The following is a 21,302-nucleotide window of genomic DNA, read 5'->3' as shown; positions in this document are numbered from 1 at the left end:
GAACCTCCTATGCAGTTCTGAGTAGTTTAACTTGAGGGAACCAAGGCACAAGAAGCGTAAGTGACCCGTCAAATACTGCACAGAAAGTCACTGTAAGGCTAAGGAATAAATGCAGGGCTTTGTGCACCCTCTCCCACCACTCAAATCATGCAGTCTCTCCTGCTTTGCAGCAGCGGCACAAAGAGTCTCTTCACCTGTTTAAAACATTGCAGTGTTTACCATGCTTAGTATTTTTAGTACCCTGATTCTAGATTTGTAACAGGTACAGCCACTGAGATTTTAGAAAGCAGAATTTGTCATGGTGGGGAGGCAAAGGGGAGAAAAGGGAGGACAGAAACTCATTTGTGGAAAAAAGTCAGTCTAGAAGCTCTGTCAATACCTTTGTGGTTCTGTACCAGCAAGAAACTAGTGAAAATGAAACAGATGAACTTTCAAACCCCAGTTGTCATTCTGGGAAGCAGTATCGTCTGTATTTTGAACAGTTTCATGTTTCTATAAAACCTTGTAAGGTTAAAAATTACTAGGAGCACACAAGCAAAACAGATGTCATTTAAAGCACACATAGGGAGAGATTACCCAGGATTTCCAGCTACACAAAACCAGGCATTTGGACTGATTCAGAAGAATATCCCTCTTAAGTAAAAACACATAATTTCTGCAAGCCAAGACTTACCTATCTATGAAGATTATTGTTCTAGCAAATCCATCACTGTGGTTCCTGTACTGTATGCCCAGGCCGATACATTTATCTTTGCTATTTACCTCATAACACTAAGTAACAGCACTAAATAGATGTTGAGGAGACATATCCAGGGCAAAGGGTGTTAAGCAATTCATACTTTTTTCATTACAGACATTTCCAAAGACCAAAAAACTGGATGCTGAAGCTCCCTGGTTTTCCATATCAAGCACACAGAAAAGACATCCTTCAAAACACTATAAAAGAGCATATTTAGCCTAATACCCAAATGTTCTAACCTACAAGAGCTGTTTCATGGAGCCTGTTCTTCTGCGTCTATTCTTCATATAATCTGGAGCTTGACATTGCCTCTTTTCATGCCATTATAATAGATAAAGAAAAGAAACAATTTCCTGCCTACAGTATTCACTACTAGGAAACCAGGTCAACAATTCAGTCCACTCCTTGGTGACTGCTAAATGGACATTTCTTCACATAGCAGCAAAAAATTTTGCGCTCTGAGTCAGTCGAGATTTATCACAACCAGAACTGTGAGCTAGCACTGAGCTCCTCAGGTTCTCTCAGGAGCATGGTCTGTTTCTCAGATCACAAGAAGCTACTACACCTTGGAGAACTACAACCCATCTGCTATGCAACTCTTGTTTCCCAAGCCGCAGTTTCTAGTGCTGTAAAACAGCAAGTGTTACACAGGGCTGAGAGACACAAAGTAACGTGCCCTCTTCCCGATGAAGGAAACAAGAGTGATCTAAATCACAGTGCGCTTGGTAAAAGCCAAGAACAAGAAATTAGTTCCCGCTCAATTCCTACCACTACCACATCTCTCTAGTCCAACTGTTGTTGTTTTTAATTTCATGAGAAACACAATTACTGAAATCCTTTAAGAAAGTGACCATCAGCTCTTCTGAGAGAACAATCCAGGGAAAGGACATCTTCCTGCCTGGGAAATGGATTTATATTTATAGTATGCACATATTTTACATTTATACATTTATAGTCTGCATACAGTTTACAACCCTGCTGCTAAACTGTTTCTACTGACTCCCCTTGCCTTCCTCCTCTTTTGTCTGATGTCTAAGACTTCGCTACCCAACAGTGTTAATTCTACTATGTATTTTTCACATGGGAACGTTCACATTTTAAATTCAAACCTTTACTGCTACTTTGCACGCAGTTTAACAGTAGAACTGCAGGGAAGAACTACTGCTAACATCCATTTACTCATCCGTTAAAGCCTATCAAATATCAAAAGCCAAGTAAACTGCTGAGTTGTATGCCTTGCACCTTCACTGCTTCCAGTGTTCCTCATACAGGTTTATTATAAAGCAGTGCTAAATGTGCCCAGCAGGCTAAGCTATTTCTTCTCCTTACATGACAAGCAGAAGCTCAGCTGCCCAGTGGCAGTGCAAAGGTGGATGATTATCTCCAACACTGTGTATGGGGAGTGACCTTAGATTTGGGGGAATGGAATCCCTCCTGTTAACTCCAGGAGGAATTATCGTATTTTGAAAACAGCAAACATATTTATGGAGTTTCCAGGCCTTTAACACCAGCTTTGCCCATACTACTGTTTGATCTACCCTGAACACATTTGCTTGTTCACTTACCCTGCCACCTCCAATTTGTTTCATTTACTTCATTTTTACAGAAAGAAGCAGCATCCTCCTTCTCCTCATGATAACCAAAGGTTCTGCACTCATTCCTCTCCGTAGTTTCCACTTTCACATCACATTTCACGTCCTGTTTGTCACTTTGTTTATCACAGCTCTTCCCATCTTGTTCAGCTGTGCTATTTAATAGTCCTTCAAACAAAAATTAGTACCATTAGTGTCTAATACTGTTGCTTTTTTATGCAAGTGATAAAGCTCAACTAGCCAACACCAAACCCTACAAAGTCTATACAAATACTGACATTTACATAGCTGTTATCATTAAGCATTCATAAATCATAATATTCCAGATGCCAACACACATGGGCAGACATAGCAATGTAACTTGCTCTAAAGTGATATTATGTTTTTGACAGCCTCTGCTTTAAAGATGAACTTTTATATATAACAAGATATATACCTCTCCTTTTATGATACAAGGATGCAAGTCTGAAGTATTCACAGGAAATCTAGCTGAATGATTCAGATTTACTTTTATTCTTCTGACATCAAATTCATCCCTTAGACTCTGGAAATAAGTACAGAGTATTCAACCTGCAATTACTTCCTTATTTTAGGAAGCCAAGAATGTCTTTATTATTAACTTAATCTTTTCCATTGACTTGTATGTTACTTCTTTGGGCTGTTGTGTATCAGACTATGGTGACAAAGGAAGATACCCTTCCTCTGGTCTAGTCCTTGTGTCACCTGCAATCAGCATGTTCAAGCAAGCAAAGGGCTGTTGCTCGAAACATACACTGAATACATAAGCACATGCAGGACTTTTACAAGGAACAACATTTTACTGTTACCATGTTTCATTCCAGCATTGGACTTTGTTGTGCCAGGGTGGAAATGCATCCCTCCAAAAGCAGAGTATCCATATGAAGGATAACTGAACCCTAAAGAAAGGAAAAAGAATTAACAGAATTACAACCTAAAGCAATGAAAGCATCATCTGGAAGAACACCGATCCTAAAGAACTGGAATTTTGTTTTTTACGCACCTTCTGCTTTATTCCAGCCAATTAATTTTTCCAGGCTGAAGATGAACTATTCCTCATCCCTCCAAAATCCAAGAAATTCTAGATGGTTGGCTAGTGACATGCTCTATCCCAATATCCATAAATCCATACAAATGCAGTATCACTAGTATGCTCCATCTAAAACTCAGCTGAAACTTCACATGCTACTTCTATGTTTTCGAATCTTTGTGACTACAACAGATCCCATTCTGGTGTTATAGATGTGCTGCGAGCAATGCAGGTAACTATTTGAAAACTGCTGCTCTGTCCCCTGCTCTATAAAGAAGGTTTGAAAAGGTACTGTGGTTCAGATGAAATTTGCTGATCTACAAGTTTTTAGTGCTTTGCTACAAGCATTGAAGCAATGCTCTTATGCATCCCAGATACACTCTGGCTTCAACAGATAAAGCATAGAAAAATTACTAAACAGTATTGCAAAATTTGTAATAGTTCTTTGCACTAACAGGGTTAATTTGCCAAATTCTACTCAAGGTCTCAGAAATAATTAAGAACCTGTTCAAATTTCAAGCCCCTAAGACAGTACTCAGCTGAGCTGTCTCTTGAATTTCAGTGCCTCTGAGGCCCTAGGAAGCAACAAAGCTAAGGTGTTACAGATTCCTGACTAGACTCCTCAGACAGAAAGGTGTTATCTGTGACTTAAAGCTTCAAGGAAAAGGGAAAAGTCACCAGCAACCTTATATCCAAGTAGGAAAAAAAAGGAGCTGATGAAATATTTAGAAAGCAATGAGATACTTGGACTGAAATGAGTAACACTGGCATAAAGACGGGAGAATAACATCTTATCTATCTAGAAGGAGACAAAAGTCCTCATCACATTTTAAAAATCAGAATAAACATCTGTCCTGCTCTCAAAGTAGAACCCCTTCTCCTTTTTGACCAAAACTGCTGCCTTACCAGAGCCAGCACCGCCACCTCCCCCTCCATACATGCCACCTCCTCCTGTGCCGCTGCCTCCACCGAAGCCATCAGAGAAGTTTGGCATGAGCTTCTGTCGTTTCCTTTGCACTTCTTCTTTGTCTGGGTTAGGATGAACAGATGTGGTAAGGAGTCATTCTTGCAGGTGGACACACACAAAGCAGCATGTGAATATATAAAGCATTACTTAAGTTCACTACTTCAAAAAGGAAAATGCAATGTTGTAGAAAAGTCAACTCTCTTGAAGCTCCAAATAATAGAACAAATTTGTATATAATGGAGCAGCGAGAATCCCTGTGAGAAGCAAGCTAGTGCCAAGTCCCCAGCAAGACCAACAGTATCACCTGAGCTCATGTGGTCTCTTCAGTTATGTCAGGTGCCTTGTGTCCAGACTGGGAAGGAAATGTACAGAGGTGTCTTAGGGGCTCAGCGTTTCCTTCAAAAGTGTCTCATGGAAATCAGTGGTCTCAAAATTGTTCTATGTCTAAGCCAAGTCATAAACCAGCACAAGTGCCCTGAACCACAAACTTGAAGAAAATTTGTCTTTGAGGAATATATGCCCAGGCTCTTCTACTAAGCAAATCTACTTCAGAAACAGACCCTTATGAAAGGGTCAGCAAATCACAAGGCACTTTGATTTCCAAAAATGCAGAGTACCTGCAGTGCCCTTTGAACTTCTGGTTAAGGGTAAGGAGGGCAAGAAAAGGTGAAAACAATGTTTACTTGAAATGATTTACTTAAAGTATCAGAAAAGCCACCAGAATGAAGACAGCTGTCAGGCAGGACATTACACTGTCAAACCATGATGGGCGAAATAGGAAAAACCAACCTAAATATTCTATAGTGTAATAGTACTTAGGCCCCTTGGAAAGCAAATCACAAGGATTTCCAGTACTAGGGAAAGTGAAAATGTGAGAGCTACCAGAGAGCTACACAAGTAGGGATACAAACACTACAGGGGTTTAAATCCAGTTGGGTTGTTGAGGAAATAACAAAATACCCTTTGTTCACAAACCTGCTAGTTTTCAACAGTCCTACGATAAAAAGAAATTTCATGCACAGGCACATCAGTCAGTGCATCAAATGAGACAGAGGAATACATGAACAAGTATACTGAAACATACAAGTGCATTACTTTCAGGTACACATGATCTGTAAGTAAATACACGTGCACATGCCAAGCATACTCACACTGATGAAGAGAGAAAACTCTAGAGAGCAATCTAGTCAGAGAAACAAACAAAAAATCCACATACACGTGTCTAAGTTTGTGTGAAGACTTGCAACAAGGAAAAGAACAGCCCCTAAGTAGTAATTTCATGATTAGGTTGTGTAGGGGATCTGAAAATACACATAACCGTGTTGAATTAATTTTACTCCATTAAGAGGCACATGCAAGAGGTTTACTTCCAGTCTGGCAGCTTTGCTCTGCAGCTGTACACTTCCACCTTCTTGTGCATACTTGTGCAAGATTCCTGAAAATCACTGCTGATATAAAATCCTCCGGCAACTCTAAGGTTTTCTGAATGCATGCCTTCTGCTATTTTATTACAATAAGTGTAATGTATATTCACTTGGATGTCAACCACCATCCCCTTTTTCTCAGCCCTCCTTAGTCCATCACCACTAATACACACATTTTAGAGATTTTGACAGGGTATTGATTTTGGCTCTAAGTTAGGCACTCACAACGTGCAAGATTAAGACTTAATAGTGTGACCTGCAGGCAGGTGAACTGTTAAGAAAAAGATTGTCTTAGTACAATGAAAGACAAATTCTGGCTTGGGCCTCTAGGCACTTCCATATCATTAACATTACTGATATTTAAACCCATGATTGCTGCTGCCATTCACATCAAACACTGGAGACTTTAAAGGGCGCAGATCTGCTGGTTAAACTTCTTTCCTAACAACTTAGGAAGCAGGTCTGATGTCAACTATTCTACTTCCACTAAGCAACTACACAAAAGATTGAAACAGTACTTTTCCTGCTCTCACAAGTGTCTTGGGCTTACTTAACTAGAACAGTGAAAAACATCAGTGAAGTTGTGAGGCATGATGATAAAGGAGAGAACTGCAAAATATGTACTTTTTCCACCAGATACCAATGAGTCTTTGGTTTAAGGCTTCATCTGAAAGTACTGTCAGAAAAAAGTCCTCAGATACTATTCTGCAGAAACTCAGAGGAAGAGAGTGCCATCTACTGTATGGACAGGCATGTATGCGTATAAGAATCATGCAGGGAGTAAGCCTCACAAGGCAAATACGCACGGATTTACTGCCCACCAGTCCAACAAAAAGCCCACAGACCCATTACAGAGCTACCATGGTTCATACTGCACCAAACAAGAAGACAAATACCCTATTTTCGAAAAATAACAACTACAGAAAAATTCCCCCATTCCAAGAAGTTCCACCTTATTAAAGACATTCCTAGGCATCCTGCAGTTCTTTCTCCAGTGCGTATTTATACTGGAATATGTATTTCCTGGTCTAGCGGGCAGATCCCCGATGACTGGAAATTGGCCAATGTGACGCCTCTACAAAAAAGGCAGGAAGGAAGACGTTGGAAACTACAAGCCTGTCAGCCTGACCTCAGTGATGGGAAAGATCATGGAGCAGATGATCCTAAGCAGCCAGCAGGGCCAGGGCAGTGATCATCCCCCTGTACTTGGCACTGCTGAAGCTGCATCTCAAATACCGTGTTCAGTTCTGGGCCCCTCACTACAAGAGAGACATTGAGTTGCTGGAGTGGGTCCAGAAAAGAGCAGCAAAACTGGTGAAGGGTGTGGAGCACAAGTGTGATGAGGAACAGCTGAGGGAACTGGGGGTGTTTAGTCTGGAGAAGGCTCAAGGGAGAGCATATCACCCTACAACTACCTGAAAGGAGGAAGTACTGAAGTGGGGGTTGGTTTCTTCTCCCAGGTAACAAGTAATAGGACAAGAGGTAACGGCCTCAAGCTGCACCAGGGGAGGTTTAGATTGGATATTAGGAACAATTTCTCCACTGAAAGGGTGGTCAGGCATTGGAACAGGCTGCCCAGGACAGTGGTGGAATCACTGTCCCTGGAAGTGTTCAAAAAATGTATAGATGAGGCCCTTAGTGACATGGTTTAGTGGTGTCTTGGCAGTCCTGGGGTAGTGGTTGGATTTGATGATCTTAAAGGTCTTTTCCAACCCAGCTGATTCTATGATTCTATATAAAAGAGGTTTAATGAATTACCTTTGATTTCTGGATAGTAAAGAAAAGGCTTTGGTTCGCTCGTTTCTAGATCAGATTTCCGACGCAGTTGTACAAATACAGATGCTGGTTTTGTGATATTGACATCTCGATACTTGGGTGTTTTGAACACAATAGCAAACTGTGAAGAAAACAGGGATAAGCACATCTATCATGGAGCACAGGTTTTGACAACTTTGCTTTTACATTTGGGTTGCTTATTAAGAGTTGGTTCATGGATTGTGAGGCAAAAACTCTTAGGAAAAAGCTGTAACAACAAACTTCCATTTTAGTTTTCAGCTGCACTTTTGAGTTCCAAGTCCTAAAGCTTTTGGGAAAGGCAGAACTGCCACAGAAAGTATCACAAGGTCACGACGTTAGCACTGCTGCTTGTTTGTCCCCGCATCATTTAGCATTGATTCTGTGGCTTTCCCAGTTCACAGGAGCTCTGAGAACTTTTTATATGTCTTATCCCAATTTATCCTGGTGCATGTCAAAGCAATAGGTCTATCTCCCAATTTCCTCACACTACATTCCTCACCTGCTTAATAACTTTATGTATGGCTTTAAAGAACAGTTAAAATTGTATTATTATTAGGAAGTAACCAACAAAAGAAGTGGTTAGTACAGGATATACAGATGCTTTCACCTCATTTACTAATTATAATATAATCCTAGTTTACAGAGATAAGAAAATCCACAACAAATTACATGCTCTGTTACTTACCTGTCTATGTACATCTGTAGGAGAAAAGTCTCCAAAGCCTTCCCACATACCACCATTCTCATCCTCTTCATAGAAACGTATTTGAATATCATCTGCAAAGAGTGAAAGAAACACTCGTTGGGATGTCTGTGCATTTGTTTAACCTTCGGCTAGGTTTATTTCCCATAAAAATCAAAATGGTCACGTTTTGGCTGGATGATAATATTACATAATACATGAATTACCACTTTTATACATTTTATGAAAAGATCATAATTAATGCATTTTTTATATGATTTTTAGATCAGCCTAATTCTAATGGTTTCAGTAAAGTTCTTATTTACTGAGCAGTAAAAGGAGAACTAGGCTCAATACCTCTTCCTATTCTGGGGCTATAAGGCATTCCAGAGGAGCTTTTTTTGGAACAAACATGTAGGGAGGGGAGAACTTGAAGCGTGAAATGTAGAAACCACCCTCTCTCCTCCAACAGTTTCAGTTCAAAAAACACTGTAGCAAAACCTGAAGTGCCACAGTTCAAGTTCCGCTTGCTCCTGGCAGAGTGCCACTCTGGGGCTACGGCTCAGACAGGCTGCACGGGTGTGAGCAAGCGGCATGTCAGCAGTGATCCCTCACCCCCAAACACAGCATGGGACAGAAACTGTGATTTGGCTTCTGCTCTTCTAAACACATTTTCTTTTGTTCTCTTTGTATTTGTTTATATTTTTAGAAGTTTTTGGGAAGTATCACATTAGCATATGCCTTCCCAGCACTCCTGGTGAGAAAAACCCAGAAAAAGCCCATTCTCTCTTAGGGTGACTGAGGCGGGACAGCCTTTTGGAGCAAACAGACTGCTTCCTCTGGTCCATCACCTGCTAGTCTTAAGACTGTGAACCACCATGTCTAGTCCTGCTGCCCTGCATGCTCAAGTTCCTTCAGGCAGGAGGTTTCTGAGAGCAGTGAGGTCAGGGGAAACCCTGATCTGGCTGAGGGGAAACCCCACCTCAGGGCTTCCACTGAGTCAGACATTTATTTATTTATTTAGTGCACAAGAGTTATGTTTCATCTCAGCCCTTCTGAAGGCTGAGGGTATATATGCTGCTGAAGAAAAACAGCACTTTCAAAGCCTCTAAAAGCCCCCAGGAGCCCTCTCTCTTTCCTGAGTGGTAGAAGAACGTTTGCAAGAAAGACAGGTGGAAAAGGACAGTGTGATTTTAACATGTACAAGGACCGATTCCAAACAGGCAAGAACAGTGCTCCTGCTCCACCATGCAATTTGCACCAGGGTGTCCAGGTACTACCTACAGCTGAAATCCAAAGGATTTTCCTCACTCCCACTTTTTTTTTTTTTTAGTTCAGCCCCAATGCTACAACCAACCACATGAACCATTACCTTCCTATCCAAAACCAAAGCGTTCAAAACCACACCAGCCCAATCCTGACACATTTATAGCCATGAGTAGAGATTACCAAAATAAGTCTGTGAGATGTATCTGTTTACACTGAGTATTCTCCATCATTAGCATATACATAAACCCAAAGTTACTAGCAGCAGTGCTGAACACATTCAGTTCCCATCAGTGATTAATAGAGAATGCTCAGTCTTAATCTTTTTCATCAGGAACTTAATAATAAATCAGAAACTTTAATATAATTCAGAGCAGGAGTTAAGTTAATGGAATCAATTATCCTCCAGGACCCACCATCCAAAAAAAACCCAGAACACGGCCAAGGGCAGAAATCTGAGAAGAACAAAGATGATCCCATGGTCTCTGTGGAGGCAACACAAGCTGGATTTGCTTTGCAAGAGATTGTTTTGATTTATTCACTTTCTGGACTGCTGGCCTGACTTCCAGAAAGGCTGAGTGCTTACGATTCCTGCTGCCCTATTAGAGCAGAAGAATACTAAGGCAGCACAGCAGGCTTCACATGTGATCCAGATGAACACCCTGGTTCGCCTTACAATACTCAGGACTCTTACCTTTCTGAACCTTGTCACAGAGAAGGTAAATCTCTTCCCCTCCAGTTACACACCCTGCTGTTCTGTCCATTCTGACGATTTTTAAGTTGGAGGCATTGGGAGCTTCTATTGAGAAGAAACATTAAAATAAAATGCTTACATTCATAATGGTTTTAGATCAAAAAAAACCCAAACCCAACCCCCAAAAAAACAAACCCAACCCCCCCCCCCCCCCCCCAAATGCAGTACAAAGAGAAGTCTCCAATACAACCTATGTAAATTTGCCTATGTTTTTTAAACATGGATAAATCCACAGTTTTTCATCTGAAAGGCAAAAATCTTTTATCCTCTAAGCTTTAACTGAACTGTGAACTATAAATGGCCCTGGCCATTCCAGCACAATTACTGGTGGAATTACTGAACTACTAAAGTAGCACAGCTGTGAACTGCATTCAATACTCTGCACCAGCACTAACAAAAAATGTATGGGTTTTTTTTCCTGTTTTCTTGACAGTGTGACTCTCACTGTTTCACTGCAATATGCAATACTTTGCTTTACACAGTGGTAAAAAAAGCCCCCCTCCGCAGATCTTAGTAGAGGCACCAGTGCATACCTATCGGTCCTCAAGACAGAACTATCATCTGGTAAGTAAAAGCAGCTGTCATAGACAGCTACCAAAAGTTGCATCTATGCTGTGGAAGAGGCTTCAATGGTACCAATGAAGAGTGTTAGAAAAAAACCCAGAAACCAAAAACTGGAATTAATAAATGTTAATTCAGAATTAATGAGCAAGAGTTTACCTTGGGGGATCAGAAACTAGTAACTGACATCTCTGAAGCAACTTAAAACTGCAGAAACATGCATACAAAATTTTCCCTCTATTCATATCCATAGTTGGAGTCAAAATTTTGATGGTCAGGTTCAGAACAATAGGATAACTTCAATTATTTTTATATGCATGGCTTGATACATGCTCTACATCTGCTGATGCTTTGCCCTTCTGCGCCTCTTTGCTTTACAGATACTTTCTATCATTATGCAGGTGTGAGAGTAATGAAAACCAATGGAATTTGTAATTGTGTCTAATGAAATATCAAGATTCCTTAAAGACACTGCTTGGTAAATCACCTCAGCTTCCAGATGGAAAGACTGTTTTCTCATCCAGAAAATGCACGTCATGTGTGGTATAAGAACAGCAGGCATCATTTTTTCATTCAGTGAATATACGTAAAATGGCTGCGCTACATCATTACACTCCCCAGTGAGTAGCAAAGCTGACTATATTTGAACAACTGCATTTAATACCTTTTCATCTAGACTTCGTCCTTAAAAAACGATGATATAAGCATGACTGTTGAGCAAAGTAAAAAAAGGTACTTTTTCTGAGTCATTACAGAATGACTATCAGGAACATGGTAATCCACAGCTACAGGGAGGAAAACTCAGGCAGCAGAATGGGTTCAGGTAAAACGAGTAAGTAGAATTGAAATGCACAAAGTAGAACATGAAGTTAAAAGATTCATTTAGAAAAAAGACAGGGGTGTCAAGAAGTATAAAAAAAAATACTGACAGGCCTAAAGGACTGCGAGCTCTGCTTGTGCTAAGTCTCACAAAGCAAGGACAAGCAGCTCGCCAGGAAAGCTATAAGGTGTCAGACTTTTAACAATGATTGAAGCAAAGTAATTTTTTCCTCACATCTTGCATGACAAGGCTTTGTCACAGAAAACAACTGAAAACCCCGCAAAATTCAAGCACTTCTTATGAATGTAACAAGAATTTACAAAATCCTCATAATAAAAGTGGCAGAATTAAACATGCTAACAGCAAAATATCATCTTTCTTTACAGCTTACATCACCATCTATTAAACACCAGAATGATAACATGTATTTGGGTAGACACGGGGCCAGTTATGCACAGGCTACTTACTTGTTACTGATCACATAATGGGCAAGCAGCAGGGCTAGATGAATCTACCTACAGCATTATCTACACATCATTTTTGCATGTACAAAAGCTCCCCCCTTATTGAAAAAGTAATTAAAGTCAAATATACTTACTGCTGTCATATATTGCATCTGATATAACAGGATCAAGTTTCCGTGTGAAACTACCATTACTGTCAGGGAGGAAGGCTGTAAACATCAGACGCACCACACTGAGATCCATTTCTTTAGTCTGCTGTACTGCCGCCTGACGAATAATTTCTCTTTCTCGTTCTGGAACCGGTAAGTAGACAGATGAATTAACACAAGGGGTAGACCCATAACAAATCAAAGAAAGCATTTTCCAACCATTACTATCAAAAGCCACCAGTACTCAGGAAATGTTTTTCTTTCCATTTAGTATCACAGGATCTTGGAGTGGTATAGGCTGGAAGGGACCTTAAAGATCATGTAGTTCCAACCCCCTGCCATGGGCAGGGACACCACACACTAAACCAGGTTGCTCAAAGCCCTGTCCAACCTGGCCTTGAACACTGCCAGGGATGGGGCAGGACAGCTCCTCTGGGCAACCTGTGCCAGGGCCTCACCATCCTCACAAAAAATAATTTCTTCTAATGTCTAACGTAAATCTCCCCTCCTTCAGCCTGAAAGCATTCCTCCTTGTCCTATCACAACACGCTCTTGTAAAAAGTCCTCCAGATTTCTCATAGTTCCCCTTTAGGTACTGGAATGCTGCTATAAAGCCTCTCTGGGGCCTTCCCTTCTTCAGGCTGAACAAGCCCAACTCTCTCAGCCCGTCTTCATAGGAGAGGTGCTCCCTCTGACCATTTTTGTGGCCTCCTCTGCTCTCACTCCAACAGCTCCAAGTCCTTATGTTGGGAGCTCCAGAGTTGAGCTCAACGCTCCAGGTGGAGTCTCACAAACATGGAGCAGGATCCTTTGACCTGCTGGTCATGCTGCTTTTGATGCAGCCCAACACGCAGTTGGCTTTCTGGGCTGCAAGCGCACACTGCTGGCTTATATTGGGCTTCTCATCAACCAACACCCCAAGTCCTCCTCATCAGGGCTGGTCTCAATCCATTCTCTGCCCAGCCTATATTTGTGCCTGGGATTGCCCTGAACCAGGTGCAGGACCATGCACTTGGCTTTGTTGAACTTCATGAGGTTCACATGGGTCCACCTCTCAAGCATGTCAAGGTCCCTCTGGATGGCATCCCTTCCCTCCAGTGTGTTGACCGCACCACACAGCTTAGTGTCCACATCAAACTTGCTGAGGATGCACTCAATCCCACTGTCCATGCCTCTGACAAAGATGTTGAATAGTGCCAGTCCCAATAATGACTTCTGAAGAACACCACTTGTCATTGGTCTTCACTTGGACATCAAGCCGTTGACCACAACTCTGAGTGAGACCACCTAGCCAATTCCTTATCCATGGACCAGTCCATCGGTCCATCCATCAAACCCATGCTTCTCCAGTTTTGAGTCAAGGATGTTGTCAAACGCTCTGTACAAGTCCAGGTAGATGATGACAGTCTCTCTTCCCTTACCCACCACTGCCATACCCCATCATAGAAGGCCACCAAAATTGTCACGCACAACCTGCCCTCGGTGAAGCCATGTTGGCTGTTGCCAATCACTTCCTTATGTTCCATGTGCTTCAGTGTAGTTTCTAGGAGGATCTGCTCCATGATCTTACCCCGCACCGAGGTGAGACTGACCCACCTGCAGTTCCCTGCGTCTTTGTTTTTTCCCTTTTTAAAAACAAGGGTTATATTTCCCCTTTTCTGGTCAGCGGGAGCTTCACCAGACTGCCAAGACTTCTCAAATATGATGGATGGTGGCTTGGCAACTTCACCCACCAGCTCCCTCAGGACCTGCAGATGCATCTCATCAGGTCCCATGGACTTGCATGCCTTCAGGTTCCTTAGATGGTCTCAAAACTGATCTTCTACAATAGAAGGTTCTTAGTTCTCCCAGTCCCTGCCTCCACCCTCTGCAACTTTGGCAGTGTGGCTGGAGCTCATTTTGCAGGATATGGGTGAAATGCAGCCGAGTGAAAGTATTCTCAAAAGAAGGTCCCTAAGTTACTTAAGGATAGCGTGTCTTGCAGCAATAATGCAAAATGGCTGTTTATCATCTCATTAAACAGGTTAAGACCAATGAAATAACAGGTGCAGAGATGGGTACAGGCAGCTATGGAAGGATGTTGCTCTATCTCATGTGTGTGTTGACAGCAATGAGTCCTTCATTCAGACTTTTTAAAACACAGCAACAACACACCACCTCTTAAAGTACACAGCCATAGGCTGTCTTCCTATCAAAGGCCTTTCTCTAAGAATCTGTGTTTTCAGAAGCTAAACCTTTTTATTTTACTAAAAACCTATTAAAAGACCTACTAAACCCAGGCCATCAGTTCTACATACCAGTTAACTGTCTGTCTCCACATCCTTCTGCCTGCAGATAGCCAAGTTCAGGATGCACCAGGAGTCCGGGGTTGTATCCTTTTTTGCAAGCATCTATCATGCGTGTTTCCAGAGTTTCAAACACTTTCTTCTTTGTGACATGAAGTATTCCAAGATTTGCAAACCTGCCAAGTTTTGATCAAGGGAAACGTTTTATTAATTCTTTATGCCAAACCTGCCGCAGGCACTCTCTCTCTTACCAGAGGCAGCTACACAACTGAAGTCAATGGGCAGACTCTGTAGGCTTACTTAAGCACTATTAATTCTTGAGGGCAAATCTTCCAGTAAGAAAAATCCACGCTTACAAAACACATAAAATGTGCACTGTTATATGGCAGCGACTGTATGGGTGCTTGGGTTTTTCCCATGGCATAAGTAGTAAGTATTAGGTTTCAGACTTACACTGTGGAAGCAACTTAAAAACATTTGAAAATCTGGCTGTCACACTTTGCTCTGTCTTGGCAATGACATCAATATTTCATTCTATATGTCTGTTATACAGAACAACTGCTTAGAATAAGCTCCATCTGTTCAAAATGATTTGGAGACCAAGCTAAAAAGCTAAAAACAGTGCAAGGTTTTCCAAAGGAAATGTTTTAAGCACGGCCCTGGACATTCAGCAAAACACTTCAGGTACCTACTTGAATGAAAACTTCCATAATAACAAAATGTGCTTTTGTAAAAATCTCCTGGCATGTTTAAAAATCAATTAGATCTGGAAGTATGAAAACAAAACAATAACTCAGTTTTCACGTGGGTCAATTGAGGATAGGAGAGCTGTTTCTAAACATCTGATGAAAAACAAGACAGGTTAGGAAATGAGCCAAACTTTTCAAGATGAAAAGGAGCATTTCAAATAAAGCTATTTAAATTGTTGTGCTTGGTAAAGTCAGTGCACTGGGCTTGGACATCAAAAGTTACAGTTTAAAAGAATCTCTCTCTCTCTCTCCCAACCTTCTCAGGTTTTTAAACTTCATCTTCTTCACCAACAAAGACATTCTTGAGATCACAGAACTAAAACTCACAGCCAGTATGAAACCTGATCTAAGCCTGAAAACGTAGACAGAAGCCTCAGCTTCATTTACTGATATAAACAATTATTCTTTTAAATTAAAGAACAGAACTACTACAATTTCACTACAATCTTACTGCTTTAAACTTAAAAAGTTTGACTCATTTAGTATTTTCATGTTTATACATGTCTTGCATTAATTTCAAATTTACTAACCCTATTTTCCTAATGCTTTTCACTATATTCCTATTAGCAGATTTCAGCAAAAGCAAAATATGAATCAAAACTGTAACAGAAGCAATTTCACAGTCTTTCTCTTTGATCAAAACACCTTACATTTTAAAGACTGGGCTGAGGATACAAACTTGGACTGCACACCAAGAGACTGAAATTCTACAAATTCTAAAGTGAAAATTATTTGCTTACACCTATTTAGCTTGCTTAGGGCAAATTCTGTAGGGGTAAACAGACACCCCATTTATTTTTCTATGTAAGATACAAACAAAACACAGATCAGAGCATGAACACCAGTTAGCTGCCTCTTAGTAGTATTTTTGTATTGCTTCTTACAGTGCTTATACTTGATTCTCCTTCCTTTAGTCCAACTTCACAAATGAGTCGACAGACTTACCCTACAACCATATCTTTAGGTCCTGCATTAACAGTGCATACTCCATCTTCACAAAATTTACCCACCAAACTGTGAGCGTGTAAGTGGACGTATTTCCCATTAGTAACTAACTGGACGATTACTTTTGCGGGTCCAACATAATTGCAAATCTGTAAATAAATACATAAAAAAGTGGGATTGTTTGTTTGGGTTTTTTTTTTAATGTAACAAGTAATGATTCCAGCTAAGTGTCTTCTGTCGGCAAAGCAAAACTAAACTTACATAGAAGTGTGTATGCGTCTCCTCATGAAATACAAACTAACTGTATCAGCTCATCACAAAGAAAAGCCAACAATTGGGCTTGACATATAAAAGGGCAGCAGAAATGACCAAAAAAGCTAAGAAATAAAACAAAGCTAAAGGAAAGCATCCTTCTATTTCCCAAATCATGAACCTCGGGTTTTACACTTTGGCCAGTAACTCTACATTGCTCTCCTTAAATTTCAGTTAGGACATTGAATTCGCAACTAACATTGTTACATATAAGAAGCATACAGAAAATGTAAGTATTTAAAAAAAAACCCTGCCCAATTTGAAAACACTTAAAAGTATTTTTAAATATTATGATTGTTTAAAAAATTTTGGTCCCATTACAATGACTTTTCAGGTAAAGGCTTTAAAGTGAATTAATTTCATATTTGTAGGTATTTTGTTAGTTCAATACGCTACATCAGCACATTTTCCCTTATCATTTCTAATCACCAGACACTTTTTAACGGCTTTTAAAATTGTTATGTCAAGTAATGCCCCAAAACAAACCTGAAATTACTAATGACATACTGTATTGGTAAATTATTTGCTTTACATGCGTTATTTAGAACTTTTTTCCCCACAAGTAATATTCTTTAAGTCACTTACCGGTTACGTACCACTTTCAAATTATGCTGAATATAAAACAACTCCACTTTTTAAAAAAGCAAACATTACCTTCCCTTCCAATTCACTTAATTAACCCTTTTATCAATGTTGGGGTTTTTCCCTCCTCCTCTAATTTTTCTTTTAATTTGCCTTGGGCAAAATTCTTTGTATTACAGCAGCTAACAGATCTAATCAACCAAGGTATTAAAGGATCATGATAAACATTAAAGCGATGAATCTGTGATGAACTGAATACCCAAGGTTATATTGTAGATAAAATGCTGATAACCAGGGATTGCCATGATTTTACCACATTACTAAGTCCTGCTAGCTTCCTTCACTCCAGTTAACCGCTCTCTTGAACCCATTCCGTCACGGCTGAAGCACTCCGCATACATACAACACGTGCCCTCCCATCTTCCTATTCACTGCTAAAAGCAAAACCAAAAATCCCAACTATGAGAAAGCTGTTCCAGAAGGAACAGGTGTGCAGAAGTTCTCTCATTACTCACTGCCTGCTAGTTAACTGTTTAATACTGGAGAAACTTGCATTTTGCACGTGCTGGTTTCTAAAATAGAAAACACAGGGCATTCATGCTTCCCTCCTGTTTCCAAACTGTAATCCTTCCTGGACTGAAACAACAGAGAGATGCAGAATAATCACTGCTTCACCATTTCCACCATTTACCACCAGTGAAATAAAGCAGGGATCTCTATGCAACTTTCCCAAATCCATCTGAAAATAAAAATGATGGCGTGTGGTGCTACATGTCACCACCACTACTACAATTAACTTTTCAAGAGGGAGGCTTTAAAAAAAATCATTTTAATTCAATTTCGCACTAAACAAGCCTTTCCCTGCTATAAAGTTCCCAGCATGTCTATAGTGTTATATTCATTATGAGTAACAAGCATGTTCTAGTATCACATCAGAAAAGTTCAAGACAATCCCGCATCAGCTGTAGAAACCACAGTGAAACCATAGGTAGGACTACAGCACGTCAAGGACTTTCCAGCCTCTGAAGGCAGAACATATAACTGCAGTGGTAACCAGATTGTAATCTGCCCCTGCTACTCATGATCTTTGTAGTCTCTCTCAGGGAAAGAACAAAAGAGTTCTTAAAATGTAATACCTTATGTAGGTCACAAGGCAATAAGGGACTGTTTTTGCCATCCAGTCTGATGTCCTCCACAGCAAAGGCTACAGAACGTTCCTGAACAAATTCCTACCTGTATTTCTTACAGACAGACCTTCCCACTTGACTTTGAGACATCCAGGCTATCTCAGTGGCCCGCAAAATAGCCTCAGTGGTTAAACAACCTTATGTACCATAAATTAAGTCTGAAATAATTTTTCAGTATATCTGAATCATCCAATACCACAATTTCAGAATAGCTTACAATTTATGCTGGCACTAAGATACATAAAAGGTGATAGGTATTTATGTGAGAATTTAAAAACCACTGTCAAAGACATTAAAAGGTAGATGGCCTGTAACAATGCTGAATATCTACAGAAATCAATATAGAGGTAGGGCTATGGTGATGACACAAAAACATTCTCAGCATGAGACGGAGATAGCATGTGGGTACTGTACTGCTCAAAATCACAGCTGTGATGTTAGAAAAAAAATGGCTACCGAACTTCAAATTACACATAGGGGAGAAAAAGAAAACAGGGAGTTCCTGGGAAGAGCATAGCTGTAATACTTGATTACATCCTGTACTGAAGCAGCATTCAATTGATCTAATCTGATAAAGTTAAAATGCTGCAGGCTCACATTTTTCTGCTTTTTCTGTTTGAGAGAGATTTGTCTGAGAGATTAAAAGGACCCTGTCAACTTGAAACTGAGTCAATTTCAAAAGACAAGCTGAAAGTTTGTTCAGTTATTTCACATCCTTCTGCAACCCAGACCCCAGACCATTTTTTATAGTTTCTAAAACTTTACAAAAAATTTACAAGAACATTTTCCTACTTCAGTGATGTTTTTCACAGTTACTCTTACAAGCAAGAAGTGAAACCAACTGGTCAATGACAGAAAGCAAATGATGGAAGACCATGTCAAACCTACAAAGCTAGCAACTACAAAATACCTACTTGTCTTCCAGTCACTTTGTTACAGCAACCACATCCCCAGTCCTGCCTAACCTTCAGGGTGTGACTGGTGCTGCCCTCAATACACACTTACAATAATTGTTTCACAGACAAGGCATCACTCACTCTTTAGAAACAGTATGTTTTCACAGAGCAGCATCAATTTTTTTTCAGTTGCTGGTTTAAGATAATATTTCAGACATGGTACAAATCATTTCGACAACTGAATGCTTAGGCAGAGGTCTAAGAATAAGCAATGTAACTTAAACCAATGGGAGCTGAAGATCTTCCGATCCTCTGAGCCTGAGGTCACCCTCATGCCAAAAAAACAGAGTTAGGTGCTCTCTGCTTGAGGATCCCAGCTACACGGACTCAGTGATCCATAGTCAGCCAAATAAACTATAACAGTAAAAAGCACAAATCTAACTGAATTTAACTTTGGTTGAATTTGGTTCAGTGCAGGTCATAATGAAAAGTCTGCTCATTCTTGTCTAGTGTTTATTCCCTTAATTCAGCTGTTAAATGAATTTTTAACTTGTAATCAGTGATCTACCACTCTACAATTTAATTCCTGCAGGGGCAAAAAAGCAAATATGCTGCTCCTTTCTTCATCAAGAAGGCTCATAACAAAGTAACTTGACTAATTTTTCATAAATTCCCCTCCTGAACTTGAAGTATGTGCTGAAATCCCCAATTTCAATGAGAATGCTTATCTCCAAATTGAGGTATAATTTAGGATAGCCCCAGGATATGACTGGATGGGCAGTTCTTCTGTTCAGGTACCTGGGTTCCCTTAATTGTACGCAGCTTTGATCCACAAACTGAACTGCATAATGTCCAAACTCCTTGGCAGAGACATGGTGCTCATCAGCTCGGGCACAACTGTGCAATCGCTTACTCGAGTCTCTGGGCTGGAGCTGATTTGCATCCTGCTCACAGAGAATAGGCAACTTGAGTTCGCAGCCACCCACAGAGATTTGCCCCCAAGGAGATGAAAATTCAGGACATATCCTTCACACCACTATTTTGAGCAAACTCTTTTCACACCCAAAACTGGATCAAGTACTTCAGTGCAAAACATGAGTTTGCCTACACTAATATCAGTATGTAAGATCATGACACACATGGTAAACACGTAAGGAAGCCAGTGGAAGTTTTCTGTGTCAGTTTTCTCATAGTTCTTCACATACATAAACCCAAGAAAATTATGAATAAAATTTTAGACAGTTAAGTAAGCTGGTGATAATAGTAGACAATAGAGTTTTCTTCTTTCTTCTTACACGATTGATTGTTCCCCTGGATAAAAAGTTAACGATGAATAAGAAGCTCAGGAGCTTTGATTTCAACTATTATAGATGCAGATTTGCCTTAAGTGTAAAGACTGGCGTTGTAGAACTGCTACATTAACACCTGATCTACACCATCTCATAATACTCTATACAGGAGGTGGTTAAATATGTAATTAACTACCAAAACACCTTGCTTAGAGACACAGGAAAGTCTTCAGCATTCCAGCCCAGAAATGAAAGACATCTTTATGTGTTCTAGCTCAGCAACACTTTAAGGACGCTTCTTTGTGCACTAAAAATGTCTATTTTCAGCACATCCCATGGCAGCTACTGGTAAATTATATCAGCTTTCTCTGCAGAGCTGGCCAAGCAGAAGAGATGCTAATGGTAGCTACACCATAGCCAAGGTGTAAATATCTATCACAAAATCTCCTTTTCACAGTACAATCAAAGTTTACGCTACTGTCCTTTCACAGCACTGTCATCAACTAATGGAGGTGTTTTGGTGAAATTCTTAGCACAAGAGTTAAAAAAAAACCAAATCAGATCAAAAACCCCTAATGCAACATAAAATAGCAATCTTCAATTGTGCTCACCTGAGTTATGACAAGGTGAGCACCCTTTGACAAAACACAGAAGAGACTTACAGGAAAAGGTGTGAAACACTTCTGTCTTTACTGGCACCACTTAAATCAAGAACAGGCACTAACAAGCAATGGCCCTGAGGAATTTACTTGTTGTGTTCCCTTGCCAGCCTCTCCCAGCAGGTGTTGCCATGT

The 21,302-nt window shown here is 40.3% G+C and overlaps 1 protein-coding gene across 2 annotated transcripts in view; it reads right to left on the bottom strand.

Annotated features, from left to right (window-relative positions):
- The window catches only part of NFKB1 (nuclear factor kappa B subunit 1), a 64,689-nt gene that overhangs the window by 14,713 nt on the left and 28,674 nt on the right, over window positions 1–21,302 (bottom strand). For both annotated transcript variants that reach the window (XM_061478120.1, XM_061478110.1), the window contains exons 6-14: window positions 16,243–16,391; window positions 14,561–14,724; window positions 12,249–12,407; window positions 10,210–10,314; window positions 8,253–8,344; window positions 7,529–7,667; window positions 4,286–4,408; window positions 3,159–3,248; window positions 2,305–2,499 (exon numbers count right to left, since the gene is read on the bottom strand). In XM_061478120.1, coding sequence (XP_061334104.1) covers window positions 2,305–2,499; window positions 3,159–3,248; window positions 4,286–4,408; window positions 7,529–7,667; window positions 8,253–8,344; window positions 10,210–10,314; window positions 12,249–12,407; window positions 14,561–14,724; window positions 16,243–16,391 — 1,216 coding nt within the window. The remainder of the gene's footprint in view (window positions 1–2,304; window positions 2,500–3,158; window positions 3,249–4,285; window positions 4,409–7,528; window positions 7,668–8,252; window positions 8,345–10,209; window positions 10,315–12,248; window positions 12,408–14,560; window positions 14,725–16,242; window positions 16,392–21,302) is intronic.

This window comes from Pezoporus flaviventris, unplaced genomic scaffold, assembly GCF_033815535.1.
Source record: "Pezoporus flaviventris isolate CSIRO_AGI_PZ_B2104156 unplaced genomic scaffold, CSIRO_AGI_Pfla_v1 ptg000002l, whole genome shotgun sequence".
Lineage (NCBI taxonomy): Eukaryota > Metazoa > Chordata > Aves > Psittaciformes > Psittacidae > Pezoporus > Pezoporus flaviventris.
The sequence above is the reverse complement of the archived record's forward strand: the minus strand, read 5'-3'. Positions and strand labels throughout refer to the sequence as shown.